We start from the raw sequence: 14930 nt of genomic DNA on the forward strand, positions 1-14930 counted from the left end.
AGGACTCCATCCATTTGATTGCATCAACAGAGAAATTAAAAGTGGATAATTTAGAAAGAGGAACATGATTTACAGTATCAAACACTTTTCTCAAGTCCAAAAATACAGCACTACTTTTTTTTCTGAAGTCAAATTGCATGAGATGAAGTACAGCTTGTCCTGAGTTTAAAAAGTCAGTTAATCGTTACGTTACCACCTTTTCTGTGATCTTAGATACAACAAGATAACCATACAAACCATACAAATTAAAACAAGCAGTTTCAGAAAAGTTTGTGACTCCATAACAGTTTTTCTTTATTGCCATTTTGGGCGTAAAAAGGCCATAAAAAAGGCATCTGTACAAGTCATTCAATAGAAAATGATTGAGCAGTTAATCTGTTTAATATGGTTTTGCCTGTCAAAAGAGTTTAAAATGAGTTTTCAAGACAACATGAGGCAACAGGTCGGAGGCAAAAGGCCAGAGCTGCTGCCCAAATAGCTGTCACGGCAAAGAGACAAGTTTGAACCAAGCACAGAAAGAGTTCATTAGCAAAAGGAGACGCTAATTACAACAAAACCCTTATCGGAAATGACTGAAACTGAATATTTCACAACAGCACCACAGATCACAGCCTAAAAAATGACAATCAACTTAACTATACTGAATGAGCTTTAGAAATAACAGCACAGCTTCATAAATTGTATTTCATAAAATGCTCCTTTTTATGCAACATGTATTTTAATGTTGAAATACACAAACCTACCACCTACAACAACCTAATACATACTGTATGTGTTATTATGTGTTATTATTAGTATTTTCCCTCCACCAGACCCTGAGTGCTAACGTGACTGTTAACAATGAGCCTTTAAAGAGCAAAATGTCTCCAGTGTGTCCTCCATATCATTGAATGCATTAACTTATGCTAATCAGTGTCACTATTTCAGCATGTCAGTATCACATGACAGTTGACAAGGTGAAAAGCTTTATCCTGCTGTCATCTAGTCTGTCTGAGTTTGAGTTTATTACTCTGCTGCACCACATCCATGATAAACAACAGCAGCGTTCTACTGCCATCGACTGTTAAGAAAAATAAACTGGCACCAGATGGTTGGAAATCTGAGGATAACCCTTTCATGCTTAATCCCCTCCACCACAAACAAGTACATCTCCAAACTGTGAAACAGGTTGAGAGGGTGAGCTACTGAACTGACTTGTAACTGAACAAAACCTTTTTAAACTTCAATTTAAAAATGACTTTTGATATCAATAACAAACAACTACAGTAATTAATGAAGCATTAAAAGAGTTTGTTAAGGTCATGCTCCTTGTTCAGTAGTTAAGTCAGATTTCAGATTAAAATCCTGTTGTCTGAAGTGCATAACGAGATCTTTGTTGTTGGACGCTTTAATAACCTAATGATACATTATTATAGTAGTGTGCGTCTTGTCTATTCTTGGACTTACATGTACATAACATATGAACATATACATACAATTACAAAAGAAAGAAATAAACCACAAAGAAAACACATTTACACAGAGGTTATTTTCTCTGTTTCGGGTGCCTGTATAGGATCTAAAAATCTGATTGATTATACATTGAATGTAATATAATGAAAACCAACTTTGCATTAAAAAAATATTCTATATGAATTTCTGTCCTGAACGCCTTGGGGTCCCCCAGGAGGAGCTGGAAAGTGTTGCCGGGGAGAGGGATGTCTGGGGTGCTTTGCTTGGCCTGCTGCCCCCGTGACCCAGCCCCGGATAAGCAGATGAAAATGGATGGATGGATCTATATGAATTTTTCTGGGCTGTTAATCTGCAATTCAAATAAATTAAATGGCACTACTACATACAAATTTGCAGTGATTGCTTATGGAGGGTGGAGCCTATCCCAGCTGACCTTTGGCGAGAGGCAGGCTACACCCTGGACAGGTCGCCAGATTATCGCAGGGCTAACACATAGAGACAGACGACCATTCACACTCACATTCACACCTTCGGACAATTTAGAGTCACCAGTTAACCTATCCCCAATCTGCATGTCTTTGGACTGTGGGAGGAAGCTGGAGTACCCGGAGAAAACCCACGCTGACACGGGGAGAAAATGCAAACTCCGCACAGGAGGGCTCCCTCCTGGGATCGAACCAGGAACCCTCTTGCTGTGGTTCAAACCCTCTTGCTGTGAGGTGACAATGCTAACCACCATACCACCGTGCCGGGTCGGGGCAGAGAATTTATTTATTCAATTATTTCATTTTTTTCATTTGTAATTTTTATCGTTTTATCATCTTAGTTTGGCATGTTGGTATGATCTCATTTGCTTATTAGCACTAAGTACAAAGTACCGCTGAGGCTGTTAGTAGTGTGGCAATAAACCAAAGTACTGGTCCAGTTCAAATGACGACCTGATGATGGTGCTACATGATATCACAGTTCATTCTAAGGGGAACATGAACCCCATTTTTTGGCAGTCCCTCTCATAGATATGGATATACCTTCCCATCCCATCAAAGAATCACCAGAGTCAAGAGGATGTATCCTCTGTGTGCCATCAGTGTCTGTATAAAATTTCACAACACTCCATCAAATGAGACAAATGAGTCTAGATCAAAGTGGCCCAACTGTGGCATCCCTACAGCCACAGTGCAAACATGGCTGAAAACTATCACGACTACATGGCTGACTGTTCCTGTGTCGGGAAAAAAGTTAGATAAATGAAAATTTTGATTTTTACATGTGAGGGTATTTTGTCTGGTGGTGCTGGGGTTAATTCTCATACATGAAAACTGCCTCTGCTGATGCTGTCGACATTCTTCTCTCGTCTCCTTCCTGTGTGAACACTAGCTGTTCCTCTTCAAACTCTACTGCTCCCAAACTGATGGGTCGACTTATCCGCGTCCCTGTACTACACTGACATGTCTCAGCTGCCTCTCCACTCTCTGACTTGATCTTTCGACCACTCTTCCTGACACCCATCACTACTCCTGGGCCATGAGAAAATGTCCATGTCTTTACTCCCTGTTTGTCCTCCATCACTTTGTTGCCTCTTCCTCTACCAATACTGAAAGTCCCAGCAGTGTTTCCCCTGTGCAGAATCATGCCCTGCAGGTTGCTGACAGGCCCATCAGCCAGAAGCACTGTGCTCTGAAGTTGTGGTTGGACTATGTAATGCATTGGCTGCATCATAGGGGTGGTGGTGTAGCAGACTGGCTGCTGCTGTAGTACAAGCATCTGAGCCGCAGAGGGCAGCATGGTGGTAACAGGACCAATATGGGGTAAATGGGGCATGCTGCTGGTACAGTGTGAAAATTGCCCATGCATGCTCCCGGAAGCTGATCTATTAAAGCCTGTGACACTGGTGGTATTTATCCCATGCATGCTGCTGGAGGATTTTCTGCTTAAGCCCATGACACCAGTGGATGACTTGCTGATGCTGCTGACATTTTGGGTTTGCTCTTGGATCTTGCCATGGATGCTGGGTGGTTTACTCTCCAATGAGGGCGCAGCAATGTGGTCAACTTTATCCACCTCTGGAGTGACAAAACTTTGAGGTGTCGGAGGTCGAGGAGGAGAACAGATGTCAGCCAGCTTCTTGAACTTTAGCTCGAGGTCATCGAGAAAGTGCAGGTCGTCGTCAGACTCCAGGATGCTGCAGCAGCCCACTGAGCCAGCAGGAGAGCCCTGGCCCTCATACTCATACTCAAGCACACAATCTCTTGCTGCTTGCTTCTCTGCTGCACAGCTTGCTTTCTGCATAACATTAACACCAAGAAATTGAAAGACATGTTAATCTTGTCTCCCCCAATTCCTCGAATAGAAAGTCAGTAATGATTACCTCTGGCACAGCTTGAACAGTCTGAATAATAAAACATGTATTACCAGCGCTAATGTACTCAAGGCAACATTTTGATAACAGTATTAACAGAGTTTGGAATAGCATGTGTCTCTGATTACCTGGTATAAAACAGTTATTTCAAAACCAAACCAAACAAAATTGAACAGAGTGTCTATTTGCCCCCAGGGGAGAATAATTACACTGCAGCTGTTTGACTTTTTACATCCATCCCTATGTCGCTTGCTGATTATGGATCCCACTGTGAGCTGTGATTGGCTGGTACTCCTTATATTGACATGCCAAGGTCGGAAGCAGTTAAGATTGGAGGAATAGGTCAGGGCTAGGGCTAGTACTGGCCATTGTTGGATATTCTCCATGATTAAAGTTGTAAATTTATGAATATAAAACTCAAAAAAGCACTGCCAGATAGTCAGGTGACGTTGTATAAAGAACTACACAGTCCACATGGGCTGTATGTCATGTTGGGTGAGTGGGACAAGCATAGGACTTTCACTTTGGAGACTAGGGTTTGAGTTAGGGGTGGGCGATATATATCGTTAATGATAATATCGTCATTGTTGTTTTAATGATGTGCAAATTTACGTTATCGAGTAAGCAAATGACTTCACAAAAACAACTGAAAACACACGTTGAAAGGTTGAAACCCCACATGTTCACTGAACAAGAGTTATGTAACTTGCATGCAGCAGCTCGCCGCAGTACGCCTAGGTGGTCACATGATCTCTCACGGGCACCTTCCCGGCAGGTCAGAAAAAGTTCACCTTCAAGGCTGAAGACTGGCCTAAATGGATTAAACGCTTCGACAGATTCCGCATTGCTTCTGGATTGGAGACCCAAGCAGAAGGGAATCGCAGGAATGTGATCTTTGAGAGAGTAAAGTTTAATCAGCGTCTTCAAGAAACGGGCAAGACGGCTGACAGTTTCATTACGGCGCTGCACTGCCTGGCGGAGCACTGCGGTTACGGGGCTCTACATGATGAGATGGTGAGGGACAGGCTTGTGGTTAGTCTGCGGGACAAACGCCTATCTGAACAGTTGCAAATGGACCCGGAATTGATGCTACAAAAGGCCGTCACCAGAGTCAAACAGAGAGAGCAGGTAAAAAAGCAGCAAGAAATGTTAAGAACATTTTTCCGTTAATATCATCCATGAGAAACAATTAATGAGCTATAACTCAGGCTGTTAAAAACACATATTTAAAAGAATATCGTCTAATTATTATCTTCAAAATCCCCCAAAACATCGAGATATTATTTTTTGTCCATATCGCACACCCCTAGTTTGAGTCTTGTGTGAGTCAGTGTTGGTTTATTACTTTTATACTTGGCTGACTTATTATTTTCAGTTTGTAGGATGTATAAAACTGCTGAATGCACACTGTGTACATAAACTTTCACAGAATAGCTGAAAAGACTCATTTGTGTGGACGTCATATTTCAATATGGCTAGGATGACTAGCAATATACATCCGGATGTAAATAGCCATATTGGCTATTCCACCCTGGGTGCAAATAGTATTGTTGGCTATGGACACCTGGGTGCAAATAGTATCCGCCAAAATAGATAAAAAATAAAAAATAATAATAATAATAAAAATTAACCAGCTTTCCTCCAAAATCAGCTCAGAAGATTAACAGCAGTAATGCTGCCAGGCAGACCAGACAGGAATTAGAAATATACCATCTAAATGTAACTAAATATAGACCCTGATATTAAACAAATAATATATGAGCAGGACAAAAGAGCTGAAATACAGAAGTATTAATGGCACTGTCCACAAAGTAGCTGGCTCACAACATCGTACACCACACTGCTCCTGAGAAATAAGTCACATGAAAGACGCTAGATATGCTGCCATTTTAAATCTATTATGTGGTAGTAACACACATGGTACTGTTGCGGAGAGCATTGTCTTATTTTGCCTCAAACTAAAATGTATGGCATAATAATAAATCAAAAATAATGAATCAAAATCACACACATAGTTTTAAAATGTATACTTTCATATTGCCTCCTTTTCTTCAAAATTCTGAAAAAGGGAAAAGTAGCTTATAAATTCGCCTCAAGCATAAATTACTACCTAAAATTTCTCACTAAATCAAATTTTACATATCCACTTCCTGCTTAAATTCTGACCCATGCACACACTGGTTTTCCTGTACAATGAGGGGCGATTAGCAACATCTCAGGTGCGCTAACTTCCAGTTTCCAAATAAAGTGAATTTGACCGTCTCAATAAACTGTTGTTAGTGACAACCTGTCTGATACTGATGTACAGTGTCACCATGCTCCCAATCTCAGCAATGACTTTGGTTTCTTCCATATTACTAACAATGTCACAACTATTGAGGGTAAGAGTTGTAATAAAGCAGCATCAGGCCAACGGTCCCTCACCTGAGAGTAGTACTGATGCAGAAACACATCAGAGAGGGCAATGTCATCCATGCTGTCATACTCTAACAGTTGTTCCTTCATTGAGTATGTCTCTCTCTGGCTCCCTCTGGACTCTCCAAAGCTGCTCTCCCACATCCATCGATCAGCACCGTACCCAGACTTGTACATTTTGTTGGCAATGCCCATCTCAAGAGTCCCAAAGGAAGTTGCTGTGTTTGCTTTGGTGTTGGAAGCCACTCTGCTGGCCCGTACATTAGATACAGCAGCAGATGTCATCTGGACTGGAGAGCTAAGCAGAGGGATCTCCTGAAAGACATAAGGACAGGGACTGAATAGAGACATATAGGTTTGTGTGCTAAACTAGATCATCAAGCCGGACTGCCCAAATAACTCATTGGGCTCTAGTTTCCCAGCGCGGTACAGGGTGGCAAACCCCGCGCAGAGCTAGTTTCGAGCAGCGCAACCCGATGCACGCTCAGTTTGGTAGTTTGGCAGACCGAGGTGCGCTGAGATGGGTGTGGCGGCGCAGCAGGGGGAGGTGTCAACAGATTCAGCTTGGCGCAGTGACAGTTTCGTGCCAAAAGGCTTCGCCGAAGGTGCGCTAAAAGCTCGCCAGCTGAAACCAGGTCTACTGTCGCAGCCGGTATAAGCTGAAGTTTGGCTGACCGGCGGACAGTGCGCACACGTCGCCAGAACCTCACAGGCAGGTTTCCAGAATATCAGGCACATTAATAATGCAATAAATAGCCACAAAACCACTATTCAATGCAACTATCTGCAATCATCACATAAATGTATCTCTATATCGACTGTCCCGTCACATCTGATGTCAGATCAAAGGGGATTGGCACCGTTTGGCACGTTTGGCACGCGTAATGGAAACCCAACCTGATTTGATTAACACAGCTGCAAACTAATGAGTTCACATCCCTCTCAGCCAACCACAAACAGCCACAGCATCAGATAGGGAGTATATATTCAGCATCTGTCATCTTAGAAAAGTCAAAAGAAAAGAAACAGAGTGAGACTGCGAGAGAGAAAGAGAGAGCGCGCGCGCACGAGAGAAACGCAACATTGATTTACAATTGTGGTGACCTCCTCCCAGGCTACCTTTGCATCATCAGCCCGTGGAGGTCTGCTCGCAGTTCCGTATATTCGGACACTGCGAGCTTGGACCTCCCGGACCAAAACATCAGTTTCCTCCTGGGAGAAGTTTGGCCGTCTGACGCTGCTGCTCTCTTCTGCCATGGCGAATTGAGTAAACTCTCATTACGCCTTCGCGCGGCGCATTTAAGGGCGAGGAGAGGGGCTCATTTGATTGATGTGATGTGTGTAAAACCCACTCCATGCCTTCTCTCCTCCCTCTTTCCGACTTGCGCCGGTAGGAGGGACGGAGGTGGGAAAGAGGAGTAGCTGCGCCAGCGGTGTGTCAAACTTGCAAAATCCGCTTGGCCACACCCATTTGGTGAAGCACAGGTGCGCTGCGCTCCCGCCTCGCCCGGTCTGCGAAACTAGAGCCCATAATCTTAAAAACACTGACTGTACTTTTGAAAGCTGGAGATCTCCAGGAGAGTACAAATCCTCATCTGGTGCTGCTGCAACATGTTTACATCAGAAGTATATGACCACACACACTTTTCATCAAAGAAAATACGTAGCAACCTTAGGTTGTATAAGGCTTCAGTGCTTACTGGCATAATGTCTGTATACACACATGTACACTACCCATACGGAAATGGAATACATGGCATATATGCCTCTATATCAAGAGTGATGTTGCCATATATTACCTATCAAGCAATATATTACGATAGAATACTTAAGATTCTAGTTGGGACAAAACACCAGTGAGTGTCTGCAGCATTAGACTGTCAGCTAAATGCAATGTAATGTAATACGTAGTAATATTCAATAATAGTAAGAATATATACGTAGAACATAAACATACAGATTACATATATTTAACTTATATGTGCACACCATGTTTGTCATGAATCAAATGTATATATGTGTGTGTAATATGTATATTACACATTTAGACAAATACATGTTATATGTATGAATAATTATGCATGTGACATATATGGCAATAAATGTTTTATACATATATAAACATAAATATATGTGTGGGCTGGACATACATGTCAATACAGTATATGAAATTGTTCCAGTATCTAATAGGTTACATATATAGTTTGTAAATAAAGTACATATATGTTTTTACGTCATATGCACATATATTTAATACGTGGACATTAAATATTTGTACACATATTTCTGCATGAGTAACCTGATTAGTGCTGCCTTTAGTAAATACACACCACAATGTGGATCACAATATCAAGATACAGACACATTAAAATCATAGAATTCAGGTCACTTCTTGTTTTACTTTTCTTGTTTATTTATGACATGCTGAAATGCAGTGTAGGAGTTGAATCAGAAAGCCAGTGAAGTGAACCAATAATGTCAGAAACACAGTAATATAGCGGTTGATGACATCAGCTAACATTAGCCATCATACCAGACCAAGTGGGGCTATACCATTAAATTCCCTGAGTGCACTGAGGGGTGTGTTTTTACTTAATACAACATGTGTGCACAATACATACAGTGTTATCATATATTATGCTTGCTGTTGGAGTGATTGTGGGGCACAAGTCATTTTTCACCAAAATACCAAAATTTTTAGCACTTTAGCACTGCATGCTTCAGTCTTCATGTACTCCTGAATACAGAACAGTCTGTTTCACACTGTATATTTTACCTTGTTCTCGCCTCGGCCCTCCGTATGATAGACCATCAAGTGTTCTCGGGTTTCAAAAGGAAGTTCAGAGAAGCTCCCCGACACTCCTCTACATGAGCAGGTCATTAGTAATAAACCTACGACTGAAAAACACAACCACAACAGAAGGCAAAAATATTAAAGTTCATATACTGTACATCGTTAATATCCAAGTAATATCTGACATTGAGATGTCTAGCAGCAGCTTATTGTTTCAGAAATATGTCCGAGGTATGTACCTCACAAACCTCACTGTGAGGATCAGTTTTTGTTTTTTTTAATAGAAAGTAGCAAGTAAATTTTTATATATCCATGTAGTAATTCCTATTCACCTCCGCTGCATATGGGTTGGCAGCAGAAATTGTTGACTTTCAAGACCTGACAAAGAATAAAACCAAAACTGTACCCCACAATAAAAACATGTTTTCTTATAATTTGGTGAAGTAACTCTTTAAGTAACTTTTTCATTTTTTATTGATTTATCTATTTTTATCATTTCAGACTCGTATGGCTTTTTTTCATTAAATATTTGATATCAGCCATATAATGGAGAGTATGTAAATGATATTGTTTACTACTGCAGATAAATCCAAAATAACCTTGCCCATCAGTAGCACATCTTCAGTGTCACTTGAGATATTTTAAATGCTCATTTTGGTTTAACCACAATTCTAGATCATAGAGGTGTATTTTAGGCATCATTCCTGAGTCATGCTAACATAACTCATACTCACCAAGCAGCATCAGAAGTCCCAGGATCAGTGCCCCCACTCCCAGTCCTCCAAATGTAGATGAGGATTCCTTGAGAGACCATCGAGCATCTATACCTGCTGGTCTGCAGGTCTCTCCTTTCTCACAGGAGCACACATGTAGGTCCAGGTACTGAGGGTCTGTGCAGGCGAGGCCCTGCTGGTCCTGGATGATGAAGGCGACCTGGTAGTGACCAGCCCAAAGAAGTTTCAAAGCCCTGAGGGATGCACTGGTACCTAATAGCAAGAAAGAACAAGAGGAATCTCACTGCTCCAGTGCAGGAATAGCTAGTAGGTTTTTAGATTTTAATGTTTCCTTTTTTTACTGTTAATGTTCCCAAAATTTGACTGCACAGGGGCATTGGAAAGGATGCCCTCTGTCTCCCCTTTCATTATGTGCAATTTTCATCAAAACAGTAGGAGCTGCCAGCCACTCTAACCGCTGTTATAAACAATCCTCCTGAGGATAATTAGAATTTAAACCATTTGATACAAAACAATGTTCACACACAATGGCAATAATAGAAATGAAGTATCGTACCATTTAAAGGTTCAACCCTCCACTCTTCCTGGCTCTCCTCTTCCACAAGGAGGAAGGTGAAAGGGGCTGAATTTGGATCTCCATCTTCATCCACTGCCGTAACATTAATCACCTCAGTGTCTGAGCAGATGTACTCCACGTGGTTGGTTAGTGTGGGGCAGTTGTCATTTACATCTCCCACCTGCAATGCTATTGTTCCAGTGACGATCTTAGTGGGCGCATCTGTGGGAATCAGGAGACACAAGCTGTCTACAACAAGAAGTACAAACCAAGTGGAATCTAAACAGTGAATTGTCTATAAGAAAACCAAAGCAACATCTGTAAAAGTTGCGTGGCTGCATAGTAGGTGTTGATTCAGTGTGGTAAAACTTTCACACGACCAGGAGCCATGTAGTTCAGTGTTAATATCAAAAGTTTTGTTTAATGGAACTTTAAACTATTCAAGCAGAACTTCTGGCCACATCAGTACAAGAGTTCAGTGCAATAAAAGACTAATTGGCTAATCCCAAGCTTTCCCAAGCAGCTCTCCAAATTTGAAGGTATAGTATGCAGGAATGTTGATTACTGTTTGTAAACTGGCTTACCAGCAAAAGTGAAAGATAGCGTCAAACCAGATTCACTCTTGTTTTAGAACAACTATATTTGTGTTTTTTTGGCAATGCATCTACGGTTCTCATAGCTTTCTCTTAGATGTGTGCTGCTTACGGTCTGGCACCTGGTTGCTACCATTTTAAGAAGTCTTAACCTCCCCTGTGTGCTAGGTCCAGGAATATATCAGAGTAACAAGAAAAATAAGAAAATACAGGCACAGGATTATGAAATTCCTGCATACTATGTCTTTAATACAACAATTATTACACATAAACAGAGCTTACCCTGAGTCAGACTCAGTATTTTAGCGTAGTAAGTTCCATTAACCAAGAATGGGGACTCTCTGTCTGGGAACTTTTGAAGTCTAATCTCTGCTGTTTCTGGGTCAATCAATAGCCAGTTGTCAGGATCATAGCCTTTAGCATATCTGTGGAAACAATGTGCAGCAATGTTTACTCTTTAGATTACAACAGTTAAAGCAGTCATACATTTTACTTTGCTGGTTCTAATGTAATTTCAATGTGAGATGTTTTATGAATATGTATTTATGGAGCTTATAAACTGAAAGTAATGTGACTTCATCTCACTGAACATTTTCTGCAGGCTTTCCGGTGTCACTGTCAGTAGCTGCGAAGACAGTGATCACTTCCATTAATGGATTTTCCTCTGGGTTCTCCGAAACAGAGACAGGCTTTACTCGGGGTTTAAATGCGACTCCCTCAGGTTCATTCACCACTGCAATGTTCACTGGGTAAAGTTTGCCTTTGATTGGCCTCTTTTTATTGGACTGGTTTGTAACTGAGCTACCAGCTCCTGCCCCAGTCCCTGCTCCTGCCCCAGTCCCTGCTCCTGCCCCAGTTGCCATGTCAATGGATACCCCTGCATTAGTTCCCACACCTCCTCCTCCTCCCCCTCCTGCTCCGCCACCTCCTCCTCCNCAGGTCACTGTTTAACATGAATACATTGTTCATAAACCACAAACTGTTGCCCACATATGACTGAAAAGTTATGAACACAAGATTTCTTGCCTTTTTTTAGTCATCAGGCTAGACAAAATCAGCAATATATGCCAAACATAGACTGAAGTTAACTGTGCAAATAAAATAAATGTATTAGTAGTTAAAATAAAAATGTCTCTTATAAAACCAAGGAAAGAAAACAACTTTTTGGGAGGTAGACAAAATGGTCTGGTGGAAAATATGTCTACTAATCAAGACTAATATCAGTCAGTGAAACCACGTATTCATCTACATCTACATAAATATATTTTTAGGTTACTTGATTGTTGTAGTTGGTTTTAAATGAGTTTTGACAAAGATAGACATCGAGGAACATTTTGGTTTTCCTGTTATGAGATTCATATAAGGAAATACTCATTAGTTTAGACCAAAATAAAAAAAAAAAAAGATTTTTCTCATTTTGATTTCTGGGGTAAATTATGGGGCAAATGCTCTTGATGAGATAGTATACATTATGTTATTTATAAACTACTGTATGCATATAACCAAATTGACTGCTAGGGGCATCTTAATTATTTAGCTTGTCCCACAACTAATAATTGTCCACCTCTGTGAATGAACATGTGATGTTTTGTGATGTCTGTGATATGTCTGTGCCTGTGATATTTGTGATCGATCTCTGTAAATGTACAATTAGTGGAAACGAATTTCCCTCTGGGATGAATAAAGTAAGTCTAAGTCTAAGTCTAATTAGAAAGTATTTCATTTCTACTGAAATGATCCACACATACTGCTTTAAGGATGCTAGGGTGCTGTGATACAGACAGATTTACCTTTTCAAGCATCAGAACACCTTCGTTGGTTTTGGGATCAGTCTCTATGCTGAATATTCCATCTTCATTTCCAGTGACAATATCAAAAACAGCCAGCCAGTTGTCAGTTTTCTCCTCATCATCATCCAGCACTTTGAATCTCATGACCTCCACATGGGCTGTGTTCTCCACGATGCTGCCTGCATACTACACAAGAAATATTTTTCATTTTACTATCATCCCTTTAAATCGCTATAAAGGAATACATCCTCCCGCAAAAGGCCATTTGTATAGTAACTGCTTAATTTGTGAAGAAAACAATGTTGTCAGCCTCTAAAGCTCACAGTTTACCATGTCACGCTACATTACTAATTCATGCAAAAAGTTTCAAGGCAACCAGTGGAAACTGCAGGAAGTTATTGCTCATAACTACAGTTAGAAATATTTCACATAACCCTGTTGTTGTTTTTTACATTTTGGTAACACATTGAAGAATCTGGATATTAAAAAAGTGAGCTTTTGAAGCAAATGCATAGCCAGGGGTTCTGTTGTAGTTCTATGTACAGACGGATGGCCAGTTTATGATACAGTGGCAGGATGAGTAGGTGTAGTATTTAGTTGACATAGCTAACTGGGAGTGTAATTTATACACAGTTGGTAGACAGGTTAGAGAAATTTCAGGGAGGGCTGTTTCCACACATGGTCGGGACTGTTTTTAATCATTGATACTATTTATTTCAAATTCTTTTTCTATGGAAACAAAGTCACAGTTGATACCTCATCTTTTTCCAGCTCGGGTACATTATCATTGATGTCCACTACTTTGACATGAATTGTCCCAGTGCCTGTGTTGCCTCCAGGAGCGCCGTCCAGATCAGTTCCTTCAACTGTTAAAGTGTAGGAGCTTTGCGTCTGTGGACAACAGAGGGACCAACACAGGTTTATAATTCAATAAGAGAAGAGCTCAACAATCCTATCAACCGTCTACAGATGTATTATAGTTGATGTAAGTCATATGGTGTTCCCACCACAGTAATGTGTCTGACCTCTCTGTCTAAGGTGTTTTCTTTGACGTAGATGGATCCAGTTTCTCTGTCTATGTAGAAGACGTTTCGGCCATCAGAGGGCTCCTGCTTCACAAGGCTGTAGGCGATCTTTGAATGCGAACAGTTGGCCTTGTCTGCATCTGTAGCTGTAATCCTACCAACCAGAGTCCCTGAACAAAAACAATGAAGACTACATTTAATATGTCTTAGATAACATTGTAATCTTCTGCTGTTTCAGCATCAGGACTATCACTGAATTAGGACTGTCAGAGTCAACCCAGAAGTGGTACCTGAACCGATGCATCTACCCTGAAATGTGTGTGTATATGTGTGTCTTTGTGTGTATGTAGACCCCACAATTGGGCAAAAAATGTGTAGACCCCTCAATGGAGCAAAACTAGTATGTGTGTGTATGTTTGTGTCAAGTACAGTCAAGTACCCACGCTTGCAAGTTACCCATAACATTGGCAGTAACATGTGAAAACATTACAATTTAAGGCACTTCAGTACATACAGTCTCACAATGGATGAGTAACGTGCCTGGGCATGTGCATGCATTTTAACTTCAAATGCATGCACATGCCTCAGGGCATGCTGCTCTTAGCAAAAATGCATTTTTTGTAAAGTGCTGAGTATACGACTGGATAAATGACATTTGGATTATACTGCACAAGTTGTGTGAGATTTTGTAGATGGACATTTTGATATAGTTTAGCTGTTGTTAAATACAGACCCTGATTACTTCAATTCATGAAAACTGTTCACTTCTCCGGGGTTAGAAAAAAAAGTCTTCTGCACGAATTAAAGGGCCAGTGTGTAATATCTGGCATGGTTTACTGTCAATCTGAATCTGAATCTGAATATTCTACCCATTAATATGTTTATACAAGTGTATATTCGCTATAAAATAAAATTCGTTTGGTTTTCGTAGCCTTATAATTATGCTTTTATATATATATATATATAGCAAGGGCCTTGCTTTAGACAGGTCGTCATCTTGTGCCGCCATGTATGTACGGCAGACCGAGTGGACAATCCAGCCAGCCAGAGAACGCGTTTCGCGTGTATAAATGGACCAACGAAGACAGCGGAAGGAAGGAAGAAGGAGGAGGAAACAGCAGAGAGTGTTAGTAGTTCGTCGATAGAGAGTAGTGAAAAGTTTTTTTAGTTATAAAGTTTGCGAATGGACCACACTTACCACGCAACAGGAGA

At 40.8% G+C, this 14930-nt stretch overlaps 1 protein-coding gene across 1 annotated transcript in view; it reads right to left on the reverse strand.

Annotated features, from left to right (window-relative positions):
- Nucleotides 1-294: 294 nt before the first annotated feature.
- Nucleotides 295-14930, reverse strand: part of LOC126396921 (desmoglein-3-like) — a 22119-nt gene continuing 7483 nt past the window's right edge. The window contains exons 5-14 of the mRNA XM_050055295.1: nt 13719-13888; nt 13450-13584; nt 12648-12879; nt 11489-11846; nt 11186-11328; nt 10311-10532; nt 9755-10006; nt 9003-9124; nt 6236-6541; nt 295-3735 (exon numbers count right to left, since the gene is read on the reverse strand). Coding sequence (XP_049911252.1) covers nt 2752-3735; nt 6236-6541; nt 9003-9124; nt 9755-10006; nt 10311-10532; nt 11186-11328; nt 11489-11846; nt 12648-12879; nt 13450-13584; nt 13719-13888 — 2924 coding nt within the window. The 3' untranslated portion in view covers nt 295-2751. The remainder of the gene's footprint in view (nt 3736-6235; nt 6542-9002; nt 9125-9754; nt 10007-10310; nt 10533-11185; nt 11329-11488; nt 11847-12647; nt 12880-13449; nt 13585-13718; nt 13889-14930) is intronic.

Source organism: Epinephelus moara, chromosome 10 (assembly GCF_006386435.1).
Source record: "Epinephelus moara isolate mb chromosome 10, YSFRI_EMoa_1.0, whole genome shotgun sequence".
In the NCBI taxonomy this organism is placed as follows: domain Eukaryota; kingdom Metazoa; phylum Chordata; class Actinopteri; order Perciformes; family Serranidae; genus Epinephelus; species Epinephelus moara.